At 38.2% G+C, this 23,112-nt stretch overlaps 1 protein-coding gene across 7 annotated transcripts in view; it reads right to left on the bottom strand.

Annotated features, from left to right (window-relative positions):
• The window catches only part of GRID2 (glutamate ionotropic receptor delta type subunit 2), a 681,787-nt gene that overhangs the window by 97,969 nt on the left and 560,706 nt on the right, over nt 1–23,112 (bottom strand). For all 7 annotated transcript variants that reach the window (XR_011679913.1, XR_011679915.1, XR_011679917.1 and 4 more), the window contains exon 12: nt 6,146–6,284. Coding sequence is in view for 2 of the 7 variants with exons in the window: in XM_071431643.1 (XP_071287744.1) it covers nt 6,146–6,284 (139 nt within the window). In the remaining 5 variants the exon portion in view is untranslated. The remainder of the gene's footprint in view (nt 1–6,145; nt 6,285–23,112) is intronic.

Below are 23,112 nucleotides of genomic sequence, written 5' to 3'. Positions count from 1 at the left end.
CTACTTGCATCTTTTCACGGTCACAGGTGAGGCTCCATGCTGAGAAAATGATGACAAGAGGACAAAAACAAGACAAATATAAGTGTAAACTCTATGGATGGGCTAAATGCTGTTGTTGGCAGTAAACCCAGTGTTCTGATTCACCTGACCATATGCTGAGGAGCAAGAAAGAAGTTTGGGAGCCTTGGAGGTGTACATGTGTATATACTGCTGCACAGGCAAGCTGCAAATACAGCAAAGATCTATCACACATCAGTGACTCCCTCCCCTCACACAAACATGTAAAATGGGATCATAATATACATGACCTCCTTCAGAAGCTGTTTGTTTAATAACCCACAACTCTGCCAAAGTGCTGCTGAGACGTTCAACCTAGAAGGCACAGCAAAACAAAGTACAGAAAAACAAAGGGAAATGACAAACTTTGAGAGAGCTACTAGAATTATTAAACCACTGAGGTTCCTTTACAGAAGAAAGAACTCTTAAACCTGCTGATTTATAGGTTACACATTGGTTGGTGTACCTCTGTTCCTGGATTAAACAACTCATTCCCTTTTCAGACAATTGCCTTTAGTGGACACGTAAATCCTCAGCCTCAGTCTTGTCCCCCAATTTCACTGACACAGCTGCCACACCAGATCTCATAATAAAGAAAAAGTATCTGTGAAGATAATGAATTCCTACAAGGGATCCTTTGATGCCCAAATCCTGAGTCCATTACCCACACTGAAATGTAATTTTTTGATAGTTCCCAGATGAACTGCAAAGCAAAGCACTCATTAGCATGAATAAGCAAATGATAATTTCACATTTTAAAACTTTTCTCTTTGAATTTCTAGTTTTGAAGCAATAAGGTATTTAATGATAAAAATTATTAAAAAATATAAAAAAGCAGATGTAGCTCAAACATTTGTTAATAAATTAGATACCTTTAACTGAGTTTGTATACAGACAAATTCTACCTGTAGGGAAGTGCCCATGCAGTCAGATCATTCAGATTATTTTTGTCTATCACTCATGCAGCATTGTGAGGAAAAATATTATGTGTGGTCTTTATAATAAATTTTTTTCTCATTGCGATTACTGGGATAATACCGATATTATTCCAGCATCAATATTATCCTAAATTAACTAGGCTAATAGGGCTATTCTGAGAAGGAATTGAATCATTTCAGGAAGAGTTATTAAGAGATAGATGTATTTTTCAGCATTTTTTGCTTTTGCTTAGTATTCTACATCTTAACCAGGCAGCAGTTGTCAGGTCACTTTCATTTTATGGCTTAGTACAAATCAGTTACTTTGCAATTTAAGAAATTATCTCTGCCTACAGCTAGAAGCAAAATGTAGCAGGATTTGGATATGTTTCTTTCTCCAGAGCATACCCTTTTCTATAAATTCAAATCCTAGACTCAGAATTGGTAACACGTTCACATATGTCAGCCAAAAAGTACACAGAAAAATGTTGCAAAGCAAAAAGTCAGCTTCATAAAGAAGCAACTGAATTTCTTTTTAGGTGATAAAATACCACTGAGGTCAGAGACTTGGGCATCAACACATCTTTGTAAACCTGGGTTATAGATCAATTCAGGCTAGCTGTGCTAGACTTGAGGGCTGCATAGAGCTGTCTGCAAGATCTGGTCACTAAATTTTCAACAAAAAACAACCCATGTCATGGCCTACACTGAAGCCTTTATTTATGACTGATTGATTCAGATAAAGCTTTTGTGGGGTATTTTGTTCATTTGTCTGGTTGGTTGGTTTTTGTTTTTTTTTCCCTAGGACAGTAAGGAATAATTCAGAAGCAGATTTAGGGTTAGGGAACAGGGCACATTAAGCCAAGGGGTTTGACTGTTGTCAGGGTGAGCTGTGGCAGAAACCTGTAATACTGCTTGCAGGCTGAACCATGATAAAGAAAAGATTAAAGGACATGCATTGGGCAATATCTAATTACTGCATTCTCTGCAACCCCCTTGCAGAAATCCTGCAGTCAGCTCCACTGAGGTCTATAAAGCCTTAAGGAATTCTTAGCTTCAGGTGAATCGTGGTTTAGCAAAATGTTGGGAAAAGAATGGCTAAGAAAGAAGGACCTGCTTTCCCACTATGCCTCCATTTTTGGAGGCAGAGGTCTCACCTAGCAAACAAGACACACTTGTTATAAATGGAAAGCTTAATGTGAACTTTTACAGAAGAAGACAAAAGATGCACTCTTTCTCTCACAACATGTACAATCTAAACTCTCACGCTTCCACATTTTAGAAGTGGATTAAACTTGACACCACCTAACACCAGGCTTTATATGGCAAATCCTTTGACTTCTTCTCTGTTCACCCACTCCCACTTCCTTCCTGCAAAATGTCAGTACTCATGAGGTGGTGACACTCTCCTAATCCAGAAAAACAGTGCAGTAATTTGAATAAAATCAATCTCTGCCAATGGACTCTAATTTGATCCTAAAGGAATCATAAAACATAATAATGTCAACACTGGCTCAGTGATGAAATTAAGAATATGAGCACCCCTAGAAATAGCTCAGGACCTCCAAATTCATTTGGCATTTACCAAGAAAAGCCACTCCTAATTACTATTAATTTATGTTGCATTTGCAAAAGTTATCTAAAGATTTAAAAGCATAGAAATTATGCTTTGCTGCCACAGTGTTATGGCATTTGAAATGCTGACGGTCTTGATTTAAATGTCATCTGCAGTGTGGGTCAAGTGTGAACAAAAGATGCATCTAGGAGCTACTTTAGAACTTGAGTGCCTCTGCTCTTGATATTGTGTGTTGGCAGAGGTGAAAAGCTGAGCTCCCAAAGGTACTAAGAGTAGCCATTTCTCTGGAAAAGCAAATTTAACACCCATTCTTTTCCTTCTAGTTTCTCTGAATTAATTTAAAAACTGCAAAAAATTTGCTTCAAACTGAACATTGAGGAAGAGCACAAATGTCATCAAGTGAGGTTATACAGCAAAGATCTAATTTGAAACTCTGTAAGGAAAGGGAACACTTATTTCTCTAAGGGTCCTCCTTAGTGGATGGGCTGATAAAATTTTGCATGCTTTGCTACTCCAAATAGAGCTCTGGATACCATGAGGAACTGACTAGGAAGAATGGCCCAGCCTTCACTCCAACTGAGCAGGGGAAGCTGCAAGAGCTCTGAACACAAACTAGCTTCACATCCAAAAGCTGAAATGCAGTAACTACCAAATGTTTCATGGAAATGAAATGCGCTCTAGGCTGCTTGAATCCTCCTATCTTTTGTAAAAGATATCATGAGGACCATACCTACAACAACACACTGTAGTATCTGATGCTAGCTGGAAATCTGAAATGAAAAACTATTAACTACTTTTTATATCTGTGCAAACCCACTGACTTCATTTTCTTTCTTTTTTTCTGGCTTGTCTAAAGCTGACAAGCACTACCAGCAGAATCTGGATTATTTTTTTTAATGCTTATACTCATTTCCATTCTGGCCTTGAAGGCTCCCTGAGGTACAATTTGAACTGTTAAAAAAAAAAAAAGAAAAAAGGAAAAAAGGAGCATCAGCTTTTTTTCTTTATTGCTTATTCATGTTTTCCACTTTGCAGTAATTCAGCATGATAAACAAACCTCCTCTCTCTTATGTGCTGGTTTAAGTTCCAATTTTGGCAGTTTTGTAAACTGAAGTTTTATACTCACACCATAGTTAGGATAACTTCATTCCCTAATGGATACTAAACACATCTAATTACTCTATTTTTGAGCTGGAAGTGCTGTTGAAAGATGTCTGTTCTTTTATTCCAGGAGCTTTCCAGCTGCAACATTTTCTACTGAATAAAACATTTTCAGTGACTCTGCCCATAAATAATACGGCACAAAGACCGATGTAATCCCAACTGTACATAATAAGCTCAAAATTCCACTGAGGCTTTTCTAGTGACATCATAATAAACTGCAAGAAAAAGCTGAAGATGTATTAAATTATAGTTTGGGTATATTTTATTCTTTTTTGCACATCATAAGAAAACACAAACATTTGTCACAGTAATTTGAACATTTTTCTGTACTACTTCAAAACTAGAAGGGACGTGATTTCAAAGCAGAATGCAGAAGCATATTTCATTCTTCTAAGGACAAACTGAATGAGTGAGTACATCATTATAATTTATTTTGCATCTATAAATTCCCATGTTGTTTCTTCATAGTCCTTAGACAAATTTAAATTGTTTAAAACTTAAATAGATAAATCAACTTCCCTCAAAATATCAAGATTAATGCTGACAAACATTGACACAGAATATCATTTTACTCCCATCCAAATTTTGAAGGGATGATAATTGAGAGTATAGAGTCAAATGGTTGGGTTGTGTCAAAATACCAAAATCTGTTATGAAGAACAAAATACCAGAATCTGTTATTCAGAACACAAAAAAACCCCAAAAGGTAACTTGATTTAATTTTCTCATTTTCTTATTGCTTTAGTCTATTTTATATATCTCTGCCTAGAGTATTGAGCCCTCTAATAGATGAAAGTGGTGAGGCTGTTACCTCAGAAAGGAAGGATAACAACCACTGAAAATTTCCAATTTGGAGTGTAAGGACTTGCAAAGCCTGGGCAATTTGGTCCATGGAACTCCTCCCTCTACCTCCATCACCCAAGGGTCAGGACATAACCATGCACTCAAAGTTAAGTACTGCTTCTGCTCTTGGCTCCAACTTGGGCTTCAATTGCAAATGAAACTTGTCTGCCATTGAAGATCTTTGCCAGCCTGTGTGAAAGCCTGGATTGGTTTTAGCCCACAGAAAATCCTCACCCAGAGGAGAAGTACCTTTGTGTGAGCAGAGTGACTGCTGGCACGCAGCGATGCTCGATCCTGACCTGTGAACTCACAGGGGAGCCAAGGCTCCCCCTGCTCAGTCTGTGACAGTGCCTCACTGCCTCAAGGGGAATTTCAGAGAGATTTGAGAGATTTTGAAAGCAGCTGAACTTGAGGCAGAAGGACCTTAGGTGATGATACACACAAGTCAGGGATTTGGATCAGTGACTGGACTGGGAAAACAGAATTTTCCCTAGGGTCAGCATTGAGCCTGACTTGAAGGTCAAGTTCTTACCTTTCTGGAGGAAGAAATACAGTGAAATGTGCCTCTCTTCTTTAAAGTCACTCTGAGACTTTTGCAAAGAAGCAAAGGGTAATTTTGTCACTCTCACATACTTTCACAGACTTGTAGGCTCAAGATTAATCTGCTATGAAAAAATGGCCAGCTGTCCCTCACAGTGCTTGGCTAGCTAATGCTTCCCTGTATTTTCTAGTCTCTGCTTTGACCCAGGAGTGAGCATTTGAAGGTGAAGGTTATCACTGTAGCAATGGAAGTGAGGATAACTCAACATCCTAGGTGAAGGAGAGGATACTGGAGTACAGAAGGGCAGAGAGAAAGGATAGGAGACCTAGAAAGGCTCCTGTGGTATGGAAAGATGACATGATCTTCAGAAAAAGACTGGAAGGTGTGACAGAAAGAGTTCACTATAAAAGGAACAGGAGAAGACCAGGACATTGATTTTTGGGAGGCATGAAGCAAAGGAACAAATACACAGGGAAAGAGTACAACATGATCTGCTCATGTAGTAAGAGAGCTCCTGGGAGCAGAAGGAGCAAAGAGGAGCTCCCAAACCAGTGAGTTCATTACTGCTTGTTGCTGTTAACAAATGTCTGCCTTGGCAAGAATAGGTGAAGTCAGCTCTGAGCTCCCCATACATTGAAGAATCATTGGGATCTTCCTGACCAGTGTTGGAATGCAAGCATTGTGGAATACATCTGAATGCAAAGCAGCAGCAATTTATACTTTCCTATTTCAAACACTGACACTGTGTGGTCATCTCAAACTCAATTGCCTCTTTCAAAATATGTATGTGTGCAAACATACATATGTATGTCTGCCACAGGGAAAAGCATCTGCTAGAGGCCAACAACTCCAATCCTAAAAACAAAGTGTCTCCAGGGAGACCGACAGTCTCTCATAGTATATTGTTATTTTTCTAACTTTCCAACTACTTCTCAAGGAAGATAAACATTTATTCCTGTTCTCACATTTAAGTAGAACATTTATACCCCTCTACATGTATATTTCTGTTCGCCCTCCATTCCCTTGAATCATTCTTTATCAACTTACTGGATGGAGTTCTCAATGCGTGTGATGGTGAGGAAAGCTGCTAGGTTGGCCGTGTAGGAGGAGATGACAATCAAAGCAAAAAGCCACCAGGCTCCCATCATCAGTCGGGTTGCCAGGGTTGTGTATGGAACCTCTCCTCCTGTGGGGAAGAAGGAAAAGCAAGAATTTTCATTTGGCAGAGGAATGCTCGTGCATCTCTCAGGATAACTAGACCCCAAGGTTAACAGCTTAAAGCAGTCCATTAAAGCCTGGTGCTTCAGTGGACTGAGCAGGATTTGGAGCTGCACTTTCTATGCAAGGAAAAGCACTGAAGGAAGCCCACACTGTCAGTTGTCATTCCTGTGTTTAATCTCTTTTGCTATTATGCCTTTAATTGCAGTTTATCTGCCAATCCTGTCCAGTAATGGAAATAGACTTCTACATCTCCGAACAAAAGCAGCCAAAGGAAAATCTTACAATGTTCTTTCCTTAGAGATCTTATCTACAAACCTTAATTAAGTTTTTCTTTCATTCTGGGGAACGTAAAGTCAAAAAATCCCATCAAACCACAATTACTTTTCACAGTTCTGTAGGCCGGCAGATGCTCATGATAACCATATGTATTTGTACAACTTGCTGCAAGTGAACTTGGACACGCAGGAAAAAAAAAAAATCATACGTATTGAAGAAGAAAGCAAACATTGTTTTGTATTCCTCTAGTTGCTTTCCTTTAAAATCCAACTGCCATGTAAACAGAACATGAGCAGCAATTAAACCTCCCAGGACGAGCAGCAAGCTATCGATTGTTTGACAAGAGCCTAGCAATGCAAACCATGAAAAGCAGCAGTTTTTATTCAAATAGCTGCCCCAAAACACACTAGTTTGGAGTATTTGCAAGAGCTCTTTCTGTTAAAAAAATATTTATAAATCCCAGATTTTTCAATGAAGGAAAATGTTATTTTTTTAAAATCCCCCTTTTGTCTGCAGTATGTTTTGTCACAGCTACAAGTAACTGAGGGGGGACAGGTGAACGCAGCAAACACCCACAGTCAACTGCTCAAGATGTTCACCCCTTTCCTCTCCCTCTACACTCAGCAGTCTGAGAAGCTGATATTGTTTTTGAGGTAGGTTTCTCCTAGGCAAAGTCTTAAAATGGTACAATGCCTGGGATTTGCAAAAGCAATTTGTTACCAATTCAATCATCTGTAGATAGTTTGTTTTGTATTTATGTAAAAACTCCTTAATGTTTCCACAGCAAGTAGGTTTAAGGGAATACAAATTACAATTATTCCCATCCCAAGAACAAGTAATTTTCACTTATATACAGAAACTGAATGTTTAATCAGTGTTGTCTATTAAGGATGCTCTTACTGCTTTATTCAGAATTTTTTTTACCTATACAAAACACTGGGGACTCTGCATTGCCATACAAATTTGAAACTTTTTTCCTGCATCAGTGATGTGGAATTGTACCATAAATGAAATAATAATTGACTCCATTCTTTTATACTTTTGGTATATAAACACTCCAATCCTTTTTCTTTTGAGAATTCCAGAACTGACAGACAACATCTTTTAGACCTAAACATCTGGAACAAGTTTTCTTTTATTTCCAAGATGCCATGTAATTGTCTGAAATAAGAATCTACTGATCAGATTGGGACATATTATTTCAGTCTAAGGATTATCAAAGATGAACGCTAACTTCAACATCTGAAGATCTGGGTTTGTCTGCTGCATGAATTTTAAATTACTTTTACTAGAGTATTTCCAACACTTACAACAATTTTTGCAATGTCTTTTAAATACTTAATTTAAAAATGATTTTTAATAAAATGAAAAGAGCAATTATATTAATTTATCAGAAAAGGCTGTTTGTCCTTTTAATTATCTGCCAATCCCTGCAGATAATGCTCACACTTAATTGAAATGACTAGCGTGATTGAGAAGAAACCAATGATATTTTGGATATCCTTGCATACTCATTTTTCAGCTTAATGAGTAAAACCCTGAAATTCTCACATTTTTGAACTGAAATGTCAGAAGAGCGAGGACCACTGAAAGTCACACACCTGCCTTCTGGTTCAAGCAAGGAAAAGCCACTACAGATCTCTCAGCCACAGCATTCCCTACTGTCCACACAAGCTTTCCCATACTTTGACAAGGTTGCCCCCACTATTTACTGTTACTTTTTCCTTTTCCCTCCCATGTTAAAAATAGACTTTAAAACCCACGAATGCTGGCTAGCCCAAGTGCTTTTATTTCATCCTGGTGTTTGTGAATCTTTGTTCCTAATTCACAGCTGTTCCTTGTATACCAGCAGTCAATAAATGAAGCTTGAGGACAAAGCTTGTATTGAAGTACATGTACAATAAACACATATCAAAATAATCCCTCACTCCTCTAAAAATTCTTGTACTGAGGCTTCTTAAGCTACCATTTCTAAAGCAGGGCTGACACCACAACAACCTAAGTGCATGACTTTTTCTAAAGCAGTACAGGCAGGGTACTCCACATTTCCCAGTAAAAGAAGAAAAGAATCAAAAACCAAAGGAGATATTTGTCTGCCTTGGTACCATTTCTTTCGCATCTATTAGGAGACTTAATGTGACACAGTCTTGTTCCATTGTACTCCTTGCTAAAACACTTCCTGCACCATGGCAGTTCACCTTAAGAAACCTCTTCATTCTCCCCAGTTCTGTTTCTGGGGATAAAACTTTCTCAAGTTTTCTTTGAGTCCCAATCCACATTTTCTCAGTGCAGAAGAGTGCCAAGTCACTCAGGAGAGCAACAATCACTGCTTTTCCATTAACATTACCATGACAGAGAGCCACAAACCTAAAAGATACTACACTCCACTTTCAATTAATGTGCAGGAGGCACAGGCATGCAAATCTCCCTGAGCTCTGCTTTCCGAGACCGAGGATGAGTTTCAGGTGCACTGACATCTTTATGGATCACACCATGTTCTAGATACAAGAGGTTACACACAGGACACGCAGCACAAAGCAGGAGGGAGCCAAAAACATGGAACAAATCCTTGCCTGTTGCTGTCTTTTATATCATACCAGCAAAGCTTAGGAACCCCTAATGGCAAAGGGCCCAGCTGTGCAAAGCAGACCCATGCTGATGACCAGAGTTCTATGGCATCTCATTCCTACAGCAAAATTCATCAGTGGAGGCCAGCACAGTGTTGTGGTTACAGTAAAAACACTGCTGCTCTTGGGACACGATGAGCAGCGCTTAAAAGTACTGAGCCCCACTCATGAAACCATTGGAAATCACAGAAGACAGCAGTCCAGGAGTTGCTTTGTCACATTAAAAGACACATCTCAAAGGACTACAGAGGCTATATTATCATTTATAGTGGCCTTTCCAATTTACCTGCAGAAGGGTATAAGGCAGCACAAAATTCTACTATGTCTACATCACCCACATTGTGGCTACAGCTCCCAGTATAATTCATCTGACATGTAATGGGTGCTAAAATCACTTAAGAGAAATCTAATCTGCCTTTAAAATCTTCATGTGGAGGAAGGGTCAGATATTTTCCAGAGTAAACTGAACTAAAAAAGTCAATCTTATTGGGAGTTTTCTGAAAAAGTTGAATTACTGTAGAAGTCACAGTGAAAGAAATTACTTTTAGTCCTCCCACTCTCATCTAATGCAGCTCTCCTTCATCAATCCTGGACCATTTCAATGCTGGCCTACTTCAGATGACAGGCTTAGACTGCAACTTATCTTATAAATTTCTGTTTATCCCCATTTCTTTCCAAGTGCTTCAAGCTAAATAGAAGGCAGGAAAAATGATGCATTGTCTTGATAATGCAAAAATATTATGCATAATTATGACAGACTTAAATACCAGGGTAAAACTCAACTTAGAAGATAAAATGTGAAACTATAGAATTACCATCCGTATTTTTACTTTTAAAAAAATTATTTTCCTTCATTGGTATTTAGTCTAAAGGTTTCTTTATGTCAAAAATCACAAGAGAGGAGTACAGGCAAGAAGGAGGAATGAAAACCCAGGACAAATGGGCAAAATAGGGAAATTCAGGATAACAGCCCCGTAAAATCTTGATATTTTATAATTCTGGATTAAATTTGAAGAATTCAAAATGCATAGGCTCTTTTTCCAGACATCTTGTTCTCAGGGATTTGTCAATTGTTTGCCTGAAGAAAAACTGCAGTGAGCTGAGCTTCTGTGTAAGGAGTTTCCACCTAATTTAAAGAACCATGAAAAATATGTTAATCATGACTGCTTTTTTGAGGAACTGTAATGCCATCAAAATTAAAAGCAAGAATCTCAACTGTGCTTGGAAAAGGAAGGTGAAGAAATAATAGGGTGGGTTATCTGGGGACAGATTTTGATTCTGCTTTTTCCTGCAAAAATTCTGTCCACATTCAGTGAATTGTTGGCCTTTGGTAAAAAAGCACAAAGGACTTGGGAGCTGGCTGCAATTTAGCCTTTAGCCTGTTAGAACAGTCACATCAATTATGCTGTGCATCTGCAATTTCCATAAATAAAGAGGTGCAGATGCCTGTTGCAAACAGTTTAGATCAATGCATGTCTTCTGCATTCTTTGTGAAGGGGACATTAATAGAGAGTGCATGTGAGGGAAGTAGTTTGTATTAACAAAGAGGAAAAGGTATTTTATATTTCCACTTCTTTATTGCCACTAGAAACAAAACCTGAAGTTTGACTGAGCTCTGTGATCTTTGTAAAACTCTGCAAAGCAAAACTCTTCAAAGGCAGAACCTTTCAGAGCATAAGCTATTGCTATTGTTCTGTTAAAAACTTTCCTGATAATATAAAATCTCACCTACTTTCAATTGGAAATGTTCAATTCAGTATAGGACAAAAAAAAAAAATTACAGTCAATGAAGCCCATACCTATTTCTACAAGCTGTGAAGTAAATACAGCTTGGAAGTTGTTGGGAAATTTCTCATCATGAATTTTTCTTCCCTTTTTTTCATTTTTTTCATCTATCCTTTTCCATTCTTCCTTGAACTTCGCTTGTATTCATCCATAACATTTAAGCTGGCGTGCCATAACCTGAGCTTGTAATATTCCATTTTGTGCTGAAGTTAACACCCACTGACCACAGCAGGCACGACAAATTATTCCACCAGAGAATACAACTCCTTGAATTGGAAATGCCTCCCAAATAAGCTTGAAAATCAGTGGCTGAACTTGCTATCCTTGCACATATTGGCAGATTGCAGGGGTTTGAGAGTGGAGAAGGAACTGATCAGGAGGCAGGGCTGGCAGCCAGACCTTACAAGGTGTGGAGAAGTTTGAGAGCCAGCTATAGTTTTTACTCACCACACCACCTGCTCCTCCTGTAGCATTTGGTTTATATTAAAATGTAGTGATTTAAAAACCAGAAATTATATATAAAGAGACATTCAGATATTTTGCTTCACACATCAAACATTTCTTCAGGTCTTTACTCCCTAACGAGAGAGCACTGCATCTATGTATTAGTATTATACTGTGAAAATACTCCTAATATATTAAGAACTGTTCTTTGAGTTCATTGGAAGTAGTAGGATTGAAAGGGATCCTTTTTTTTTTTATTTACCAAAGCAATTATAAAAGTTTCCATCAGATTCCAAAGATACCGCTTTCCTTTTTATAATAAAATTGTAAAAGTCATCTGTAGACTTTTAAAATGGTTATATTTTTTGAAATTGTTAAGTGTCTCTTTATATTTGTTAAGTCTTTCATCTTGTTACATCCAGATATTAAGATGAAAGAAAAACTTGAAGTTTCAGTTTGGTCTTTAAGTTTACAATAAATTTTTTTGGTCATCTTTCCAAAAACCTGCCCAATGTACTAAGACTCATGTCAGCAAACAGAAATCTTGGAAGCTACACAGTAAACTCACAAATGCTTGGATGAAATTTGTTTGAATTTGCTGATTTGAAACTGTGTTATAGTAGTAGTTATATAGTAGCTACCACTTAACCTCCACTACACGGAAAGAATTTAATTGGCTTTTTTTCACAGGCACATAAGAGAAATATTTGTTGCCTTTCTAGCATAACGATTTTGAATAGCATTACCTTCACCTAATGCACCAATATCATTAAGGTTTCTATGTCTCCTAATGAAGTTTTCAGTGCCCTCCTTCCTGTTCTCAGCTCTGCCTCACCTCTGTGTACACTTTCTCCCCACATCATTTTTTTCTCTGAAATTTGTAGTGTTTAACACTTTGTGCTCCTTTTCCTTTCAATATGCTCTACCTGTTCATTCCAGATACTTCAGCATGGGCAGCTGGAGGCTTGAAACACATACCACTCAGCCTGACTGCCCCTCTTAGACCTCACATTATCCCTTATGCATCACAGAGATGCTGTACAGGAGCCAACCGTGCTTCACTCCAGTGTGATTTGGTGGCCTGCACCAGGCACTGTCTCCCATCTCATTTTGTGCCCCAGCCATCAGCACACAGTCACAGAAAAAAACCAAGATGAGTTCTTTCCAAGCTCTCAACCTCTGAAATAACTAATCCATTGTGACATAGTGACACATTCTTCCCCTTTTACCCACCTTGTCCATCTGACTTTCAGTATTTCCTGTTGGTCCTACTAGATTTCAGAAACAACATGAAGATCAACTCTGTATTTCTGAGTCTAACTGTTCTTGTTTATTATTCTGATTTCTCCTGCTGGTCTGTAGGCAGAATGGGTTCACTTTGTCCTTTGGTGCTCTGATTAATTTTTTCACCCCTTAATGTCTTATTTCTGAACTAAACAATCACTGCCTCTTGCCATTTGTTGTTGTTAGTGTAATGATCCCCTGACTAATCTCATTACGTTTTCTCCGTGGAAGATTATTCTCTTTCAGCTGGGTGGGAAGCACTGCCCTCACTGCACTCCCAGAAGGGAAGCAATGATGCACAGAAGAAAGCTCCCCTCATTTATTTCTCCCCTTTATGTGACAGGCAGAAAATCCGAAACCATCATTCCTCTCCTTCAGGCTTATTTCAAATCACTCCTAGGTATCTGAAATCTGTGAAGGAGTTTGAGAAGCTGCATCTTATACATGCTAAAGATCCTTACCAGCAGCTCTGGAAGCCAGCTAACCTGAGGGTGTATGCCCAGCCTTGTGGAGGCAGATGGAGGCTTCCCCCAGCCCTCTACCAAGGAGGCCAGGCAGGAGCCAGCCCCAGTCTGAGAGGGAGATTGCCATGCTACCTTGTCACCCTCTGTTACTGCTGGCCAGCAATCACCTCCAAGCTACATCTCGGATCTTGAAAACTCCCTCGGAAAATCCTCCATTTGCCACTGCTGTGTAGCTGTTTGGATGTGCCTTTGGCACTTACACACTAAGGCTCATTGCTCAGCTCTGTTTTCTCATTAATAGAGAAAGATTACCCATGCTGAGATTTCAAATGCTGGGACTAATCAAGGACCAGTGGCAGTGCCACAAAAACCCTCATCAAGTTACAGCCCAGGGAACCCATCTCATAAATCTGGTCAGAGGGCCTTGACATACAACCTGATGGACAAATAGAAATATCCAAAAGGTTGGTGAAATGCCTGCTCACAAACTATTTTGCTTAAAATACAGGTTCTTCACTCACATTCCTTGAAAATATCCTCTCTGAAGCTAGAAATTCCTCTAGCATCAAGGAAAGGGTCAGTGCTACCCAGTGCAAAGCATTTCAGCCTACCACAGCATTGCTCTGTACTGGATTAGTAACCTACTGTGTTTGTAAGTTTAAGTCTCTGCTGTGTCTATTACCAAACTATTATTCTATCAGTCTTCAAATACCAGCCTGCCAAACTTGCTGTGTCTCCTGTAACAGCTCCATTCCAGGAACAGAGGACTAATCATTTGGCCACTAGGCTCCCTTGGAAAATTCTGCCAAGATACAGCAGGAACTGTCAGACATCCTTGAGTAAAATTTTGTTAGAAAATTAATCTATTTGCAGCAGCCTGTCAGATGCACCACTTCACTACACTACTACCCTTTTCTCCCTGGGTCTAATTTATATACAACAGTAGTTTAGAGGCACCATGAAGATGAAAAACAATTTGTGACAATAGCACCCCTAAGGGCAAACCAAGGAGGCATCCAGAGACAAGATACCTTTAGGTAAGCAGGAGCTGTAACTATAAAGGTCAGCTCTAACTCTGTCTTAATCCTCAGGTACTGATCACACTCCTTTTCTAATGCTCACCATTTCCACTGAGCTGTGACTAGACAGTGCAGGATTCAGCCTCAGAATAATCTAGATAGAACTGTGCTCTGCTGCTACTTTTAAAAGCTGCTATGTCTTTAAAGTTGCCAAACTTTTCCATAAACCAAACGCTATTCCTCCTAAAAAAAATCATCAGGTTTGCAGAGACGAAAGCAGAGAATGAAAACTGAGAAAATTTGTTTTATGGGAGAAGCAATAGCAAGTCAAACCCAAAATTGAATGGACTTTCTAAAAGGCTATTTTAAGCAGAAATTCAAGCCTCTATCAAAAAGGAGAGCAGTACAATGACAAAAAATTTAACTTATTTTTTCTATTCAGAAATTTTCAGATAAACCCCAAACATTTAAATACATACTGAAAGTATAAAAAGGGTCTAATAACTACATTGGAGTAGAATAGTATCTAATGTGATAATAAAAAGTCTAAACTCTTTTCAGCTGAGCTGAGATTCCAATTTTCTGCATCACTAGCAATGATAATGTTACACAAACAATGTTCAATCATTAAATTAATTCCCATTAAATCAATGTCCTTAAAGGCCAAACAGTCCTTTAATAATTACCTGATTAAAGTGATGTTAGCATAACATATTAGTTATAGTATATTTATAATTCCCTTCACAACAATAAATCCTTTCTTTCCACCCCTCTTGCTGAAATGGTGGCAATAATGCAAAAGTTGGGAAGGGAAATGCTTTGTATCACCATTTAGCAAATGGCTGGGCTCTAGCTTCTCCTGGTGTCTGTGATGTTTTAATTACAGACATTAATCAGATTTTCATTCCTATTATGTACTATTTACAGGATCAATCTTCAAGACCTATGGGAATCAATTCCTGGCTTTTAGGCCTAGACCCACAAGCTTAATGACTTATTTCAGATATTAACAATTTTGCACTGGTCACTTTCTGTCTTTCTGTGGAATTAGCAAAATATATTTTCAACTGCAAATCAAAGTTCACAAGAGATAAAAGAAAATGTTACAAACATTAGTTTGCATTAATATAGTGCCAATACATTGCATTGACTTGTGCAACATTATCAGAGAGAGGGCATGAGTAGCCTTTACAGTGCTTCTAAAAGTTCTGGAACATATATCACAAAGTATATTTTGCTTTTCTCTTCTGCTGCCATTACAAAAGAGGAGCAATGACTGAAGCTAGAATGACAATGGAGGCATCCACTAGTATTTGCTGAAGTTACTGGGAGCCCTTAGGTTAATTATTACTAGTCTTATACTACAAGTCTTGATATTTGAAAATCTATCTTTTGATATCTGTAACTGCGACCACATTATAACTGAGGTTTGCTGTCCACCTCTCATGAATCAGTTGGCCAAAATATACTGTATTAATGCTGCTGAAGTGCATTGGTTTATTAGAAGACTTAGCAGGGGCTCAAATTTAATTTTGGGGTTACCAAATATAAGACCATTCAATTACATAATCATAAATAACTGTGCAACAAGCCTAGCAATTTTACTAACAGCTCTTTGCAAAAAAAGAAAAAAAAAAAAAAAAAAAGGAAACAAAAAAACCCACCTCTGATCAGATAATTCTTTGTTGCCACTTTCAAAACATAGCCCAGTACAGAATATAATTATTAATATACACACAGAGAGAAGAACACAGATTGGAGCTCAATGGGCATTTTCAAGAAACACAGGGAGCCTCTGGGGATGCTCTTCAGGAGTGCTGTGATGAGATTTGTGCTTTTAAGATGGCTCTTGATTGCATGCCTGTGTAAAGGTGCTATTTGCAGCCACTGGGAAGGCATCAAAGTGATACATGCTTGCTATTATTTTAGAGGATGTTGGCACTGGATCTTAACAAATAACCTTGCACACTGGCAACGTTTAGATCAGATTTCAAGAGATGCTGAGACCAAACCTCTCAATTACTAATGGCTGGATTCAAATGTTGTGAAGCCTCAAGCAATCAGCCACAATTACCATCTCTGGTGCATATTCATAAGTGGCTGAGGAGATGATGTGTGTGTTACTGTCACATACAGTTTGCTTAGTGGGGTCTTTCTGCACACTACTGACAGGGTTGCATGTAGCACCTTCAGGGAGAGCAGAGAGAACTGTGCACAATGGACTGAAAACAGACCATCTGTACCTAAAATTAACATTAAGCTAAACAATGCCATTAATGAGGTATTAAAGCGTGGCTTTAGTGAACAGTCTGTCAGAGAGGGCATTATGAATATGAGGGAGAGAGTCCCCTTTGGCTGAAACTGAGCAACTGTGAACCAAGCAAAGCACAAAACAATGCAGTGTGACCATAAGGACAAACACTTGTTCCAGTAAAGCCCTCACATCTTTTGACCAGTAGTTTTCTCCATAATCTTTTTACCTCTACATGATTCTGTGACTCAAGATTTTAGGGGGTGAAGGGAATTTAAAAAAGGATTACAAACTGTGGTTTTGCTTGAATCTTTGAAGAATTATGATCTGTTTTATAAATCTGTTCTTCCAAGTTTTCCAAGCATCCATCAGTACAGAGAGACCCCTGACTACTTCAGAGGAAAGTGAATCACAGGCATCTCAGATACCTTAGTTCAGTTTTCCTGTCACTATTTCTAGTTATCCTTTAATTTTCAGAATGCTTCTCTGCAATGAACTCCTAACCTTATAGAATTCAATCATCACCAGTGTAGGAGTTCTAATTATGTTCCTAAATAAGACGTTTTAAAATTTAGACTAAAATTCCATTTCAGGTACATCCTGCAATGTTGTTATCAAAGTGATCTCTAAAACTCAAATGACCTAATGTAGTATTATGACACTGAACAGAGGACAGAATGAAACCCTCATCTTTTTAAGTTTCACAGAGAAAAATGTCATTTATTGATGAAAATCACTAATATGAATGCTTATGTTTGAAAGTGGAACAACCTGGTTTTCACAGCAAATCAGCTATCACTCTGCTTAAGATCACAACCCAGGTTTTTCAGAAGTGAAAAGCGACTTCAAAGGTGACTTTACAGGATAGTGAGGATTTTCCTCTTTGGAGATATAGAAATAAAAGAAGCCATTGTAAGAATGAGGTACATGCTTATGGCTAAAAATGTTCTCTTAGCAAGTATATCTGGGCATGAACAACGAACACTCCACTCAAGAGATTAATTATCATTGCTCCTTTCACAGCCTGTTTGCAGATGACTTTCTTTCCCCTTCACCCCTACCCTGGCTCTGTCCTAGTGTGGGGGAAGACAAGGCTTCAGTCAAAACCACCCATGTTCCTTCATGTCCCCTTTGCCTGGTAGGTGAGGTATTGCACAGTTTTAACCCAGCCCCACCTCACCAACTTCAAAAACGCTGAAAAGGTGAAGTCCTACTTTAAGATCTCTCCCTCCACTACTGAGAGTGGAAGGATAAAAATTAAGCAGCAGGAGATTCCTACAACAGAATGCTGCTATAATGAAGGTAATCCCCTTAATTTGCGTGCTGGGAAGCTGACTAGATAAAAAAAATACAAACAAACTCCCCCACAGCCCTCATTCTACCATAAATGCTGAGACTCATCCTTCAGCTCAAGAATCAGGGAAAGGAACAGGTTAGTTAAAAAAATAATTTGATAGCATTTTTTGTTTCCTTTCTCTATTAATTTTGGTCTACTCCTTTTATAAACACTTCAGTATTACAAGAGGTCTGAGGAAAAAAACCTCAGCTGCTGAAGAAGGGAGACTTTCTGCCAGCAGCTTGAAAACCTCTGCTACTCCTGTCTTTACAGCTTTCAGGCAATTTTCCTGGCACCTACCCACCAGTTGATGTTGTGAAGTGGCTCTGCATGGGTGGATGCAGCTATGGCACAGCTGTTGCAGAGGAGGGACTCCTCACAGGGCAGAAAAGCGACAGAAAACTTCCGTGGGTTCCCTCTAAAACCCCATGTTTGTCTGGAGCCTTGGGTGGCCTCAGCTGGAAAAGGCTGAGCAGTTTGAGGATGAAACTGCTGGCATCCCAAGCAGAGGGGAAGTACTTTTAATAAGGCTAAAACTCATTTCTCACTTCCTCCCTACCTTAAACAGCTGAAGTTATCAATTTAACTGTAAACTCATGTGCAGGAAGATCAAATAGCAGCACAAGTAAGACTTGCCTCTTCAGCTTCTAAACATCTTTGAAGATAAAAATGGGGGTTACATTGTTCTTCCATGTAAGAAACACTCAGTTCCTGTCTAAATGGTTCTTCCTTGTTTCCTCAATTGAATGTATATTATACACAGGTGAACCCTGAAAAGTCAAAATTGGTTGCCTAATCTGAATTTACCTTATTCATTATTTACCCAGTTACAGTATATAGTCATATTAGAAACTATAACAACTAAAGAAACTGTTCTGAGTAAAAGTCATATTAGAAGCTACAACAACTAAAGAAACTGTTCTGAGTAAAATATTCACCTTAGGATGTTTTTGAAAGAACCCAGAATGATGGACAGATGCCATGACATCCAATTCTACTTTCCTTTTGCCTCACTTGGTCTTGATCAGGGTTTACACTACAGCCAGATAGACATTATCTTCTCACAGTCAATCAGAGCAAGTCCTAGGCAATTAAGGTAGTTTTTGGGCTTTCACACTGCCATTCATTCTCCATCTCCTCACAGATGGAATATCAGACACAAAATCTCTAAACAGACTGCCTCATGTACCCGGTGCTATTACTCAAGCAACCACGTGCAGAGAAGATGTAGAATTGCATTATTTAAGATGCCTCTGAGAACTGCCTGAATCTTAACTTCAAATTAGGGGAAAATCCAAGCATATCCCCTGGTAGTTTCACACTAGTGATATCACATTGCTGCAAACAAATGCCCACACTACTGAACATTTTACTTGGAGTGTGGTTATTCCATGGAGCTACAAATGCCCACACTACTGAACATTTTACTTGGAGTGTGGTTATTCCATGGAGCTACAGTTTCAAAAAGAGAAAATCAAATAAACCTCTGCAAGGACATAAAGCTCCACCCAAGGCTTATAAAAGTGTACTTCATACATGAAAACAACTCTCAGTACATGCTGTCAGTTCCAGTGACCACTTGTGGTCTCCAAATACATTTGAGACAGAGGACACAATTGCCAAAATTTACTTATTTTTGGATGCTGTCAAGAAGACTGGCCAAACCACTGAGACATGCAAAAGGAGTTTGAGTACCACAGGGCTGCAGTCCCCATTTCAGAGAGGTGACTTTATGAAGGTAAATACATTTGCTGATGCACTAGCCCAAATTTAATCAAAATGACATGAGAATTTGGGGGGGTCATACTTTAAGGTGGAATTATCATGCCACAGATAAATCTGCTGGTGTATGCAGTTTGTTCCCTAACATGTTTCGCATCTGACTTCTCATTTTCCCAGCTCAGTGCTGTGCATTTTAGGCTCAGCAAGTCTGTTCTTCTTGCTACATGAATATGTCAAGACTGGCATTATCTTGAAGAACAATTAAAATTGTTAATTCATGAGACTGGCATTTAAGTTTTGCCTTCTATCAGAAGGTATAGAACATGTTTTTATGAAGGAAGATGAGTAACATATCCATTTTAAAACTAAGGGCTGATATCTAAGATATTAAATAAAGTTTCTGTGGTCAGCCAGCTGATCAGGTACAGAAACCAAATTAAGAACTAGGTCCCACTCCTAAAGTCTTTACTTTATACTGGATCGTTTTTGCATTTCTACACATACCCCCTCCCCCCCAATAAATCAGGTTTCACCACTAAATATCATATGTGAAGATATAATTACTTTCTAACAGAATTTTTCCAGATTGATTCTAGAGTCTTCCTCTGAATATTAAATATTTGATTGCTGTATACTTAATTAAGAGAAAATGTCACTAAGAAAGGATGTTGCTACAGCATAAGGGTTTCCTGCTGATAGGGATATGCCAAGAGTGAGATAAGCAAGACAGAGTAATTTATTAAGCAACAGCAGCAGACTCCAGGCAGTGCATTTCAGGAGGATTATATCACACCTTGGGTGGTAGTACAAGGAAGAAGACTGAGAATTCTGAGCAGCTTTAACCATCTGAGAAGTATTATAATGACTTTGAAGTGCTGAAGCTTGGAGGCTGTTTTATTGCTCCTATGAAATGTAATTTACACAAGCCAAACAGTGAGATTTGCTCATTTACCAGGTATTATCAGCATAATTGGCCATTACTGACACCACTGATGACCAATCAAAACCTCCAGTTGTGACCAGCATTTTAAACAAATATAAGGGGATAAAAAGTGACCCACCAGTGGTGCTTTAACATCATCCATTTCATAACTTTTCTAGGTTAAGCAAGTGTACTAAGATCTTTGAAGAAAATTATATTTTTGCAGCTAATACTTCAAGCGTTCATTATCCTATGGTCACATTCTATTTATAAAACTATAATGAATATTTGTTTTGTTGCAATCACTAAGAAGTGATTAAATCTTGAATGATTCAGCCATTTAAAAGATATTTTCTATTACAGCAAAAAAAACCAAACAAAGCCAACAAAACAGAGCCTTGCATCTTTACCTGCATAATCTAAAATCCAGGCCAATCCTGAAATAGCTTCTCTTACAGAAAAATTCAAAGCAAAATGAGCAGTGTGATAAGATAGAGACTAAGTCTTTTTTGGTGTCTTTCATATCAAATACAGAACATTGTAGCTTTCTCTAACTTCATTATTTTTTCAACATTCCATCGAAATCTATTATAATAAGTTAGTTCATCACTGAATTCTGAAGCAAAATTTGAGAGGCTGCCTTCAAAACAAAACCCCCAAAAAGTTCTGCAAGTCCTTGGTAAAAAATTATGCAGCATTTTACCTGTCTCAAAAACTCATCTATCATACAAAAAGGGTTGGCAGTAACTCTAGATCTTGAACTTCTGTTTCTTAAATCATTGATTTTCTCCAGCACTGGTGAGAGCAGAGTGCTCCCTAGAGCGTTTTGTAACAAGAGCCCCTAATAGGAAGCTAATAGAAAACCTTCAGGAGATTAAACTAGGTTCTCAGCAAGTATGAATGTCATCAGACTGTTGCAGCAACTTGATTCAGCTGATCTCAATCAAGATTTTATTAAAATTTTTAGAACCCCGAAATTTCTTCTCTGAGAGGTCATATGGCAGGTTCCCTGTACTGGCAAATACTAAGAAGGGCAAAATTTGAGGGAGTAGCAACAATACCATGGCTAAAGAGAAGGTTGTATAGAGTAGCACAAAAGCTGAGCAAATTCTACAAAATATATCATTATTCATATCACTCAGACCCTTGTCCCTTTCTTGTCCCTTGTCCCAAAGCAGGGCTGGCTAGCACCAGATTTTTATCCAGTTGTCAAAGGTAATATTCAAAATAAGCAAAATGAGGAGCTTTAGCCACTTAGTTTTCTAGGATGAGCAAAAGGAAAAGAACAAATTCAGAAGCCGTGACCCTAAACTTCAACACAACTGCAATCCTCCACAGTCTGAATCTATGTATTTGCTTCATCCTTAGATGAATAGACAACTCAGAGACAACAGATATTACCTTAACTACTCCTGCCTGAATTTTGACTTCAGAGTCAGAAGCATTTGCTCTTAATATAACCCACAGCAGCATGGCTGAGATCACCTAAAATTCTCTTAGTGGTCACAGTATATTGCAAATTCAGTGGGTATACTGGATAGGAAGCATTTCAGTATACTGCCTGTCCTTTTTCTTTTTTTTTATTTTTATAATGAAGGACTTGAGCACAGAATAAAAAACTCCCTTTGCATTTTATGCACTTTTATATTATTTGAGTTATATTTCAGCTTTACCCTCATATATCTTAAAAAAATAATGTAAACTATTTTGGCTGATCTCAATAATGAATGAATGTCAAATAAGAAGGGAAACTTAAAATACATCTTCATATTACCAGTCTCAAAATTGTGACTAGAGTGGTCACTGAAATACGGAAGTAAGAAAGTGAAAGCCAAGTTCAAGACCTAAATTTAAGTGGTACAAGTAGCAGTCACATTAAGCTTCACTCTACCTTTAAGGAAGCAACTAAAAAGAGTTAAATTTTGTAACTGATTGTGACAGTAATTATAGACGTTAAAAACCATTGGATTGATCTGTGTTGACTTTTGCCTATTGGCAATGACACAGTATTTTTCTTTGTTGTTTCAAAAATTGTTAATAGCATTTGGAAAAGGGACCACAGTGAGCTAAAGCTACTTGTTAAAATCTGCCAAGTTTTTAAGTATTTCAGAAGGAAGAAGCTCTTTGTTTCAATCATAATAGGTGATGAGTTTCCTTAAAGAATGAGTTGTATTTTTGCAGCAGAGGGCTCTCTTCAGAGCCATGGCAGGTCTGAAGCCAGTCTGCATGCTTGCAAATTTTTCCTCTGTCTAGAGGAAAGAAAGAGAAGATGATGCCACAAATCACTTGTTAGCCCCAAAAAAAGAATCCAGAACTATCAAAGCACAAGCAATCTTTGGTTCAAGCTGCTTTGTTACTGTCAGCACAGGACATAAAAGCATCTTTGGCTCTATGTTTTGATAACAGAAATGAGTACCTTGTCATGCTTTAAATCACTGCTGAAAGATTTCTTAAGTGAACGTGACAGTATTTGAAATGCCCCATGCTGCTACACTTAAGATTTGCCAATCAGAATTAATAGCAACAGATTTACTATTCCAAAACAAATAAAAGCTGCAGTTTTTCTGCTGAATGAAGAGCTGATGAATGAAAACAGAGGCAAAATCACCACAATAGCCAGTTATCTTGTCAATGAAAATTATTTTCATATGTCTGTATTCACA

Source organism: Agelaius tricolor, unplaced genomic scaffold, assembly GCF_023055355.1.
Source record: "Agelaius tricolor isolate 1412-34295 unplaced genomic scaffold, bAgeTri1.0.p SCAF_8, whole genome shotgun sequence".
NCBI classification, from domain to species: Eukaryota; Metazoa; Chordata; class Aves; order Passeriformes; family Icteridae; genus Agelaius; species Agelaius tricolor.
Note: the sequence above shows the minus strand (reverse complement) of the source record. Positions and strands in the feature narration are given on the sequence as shown.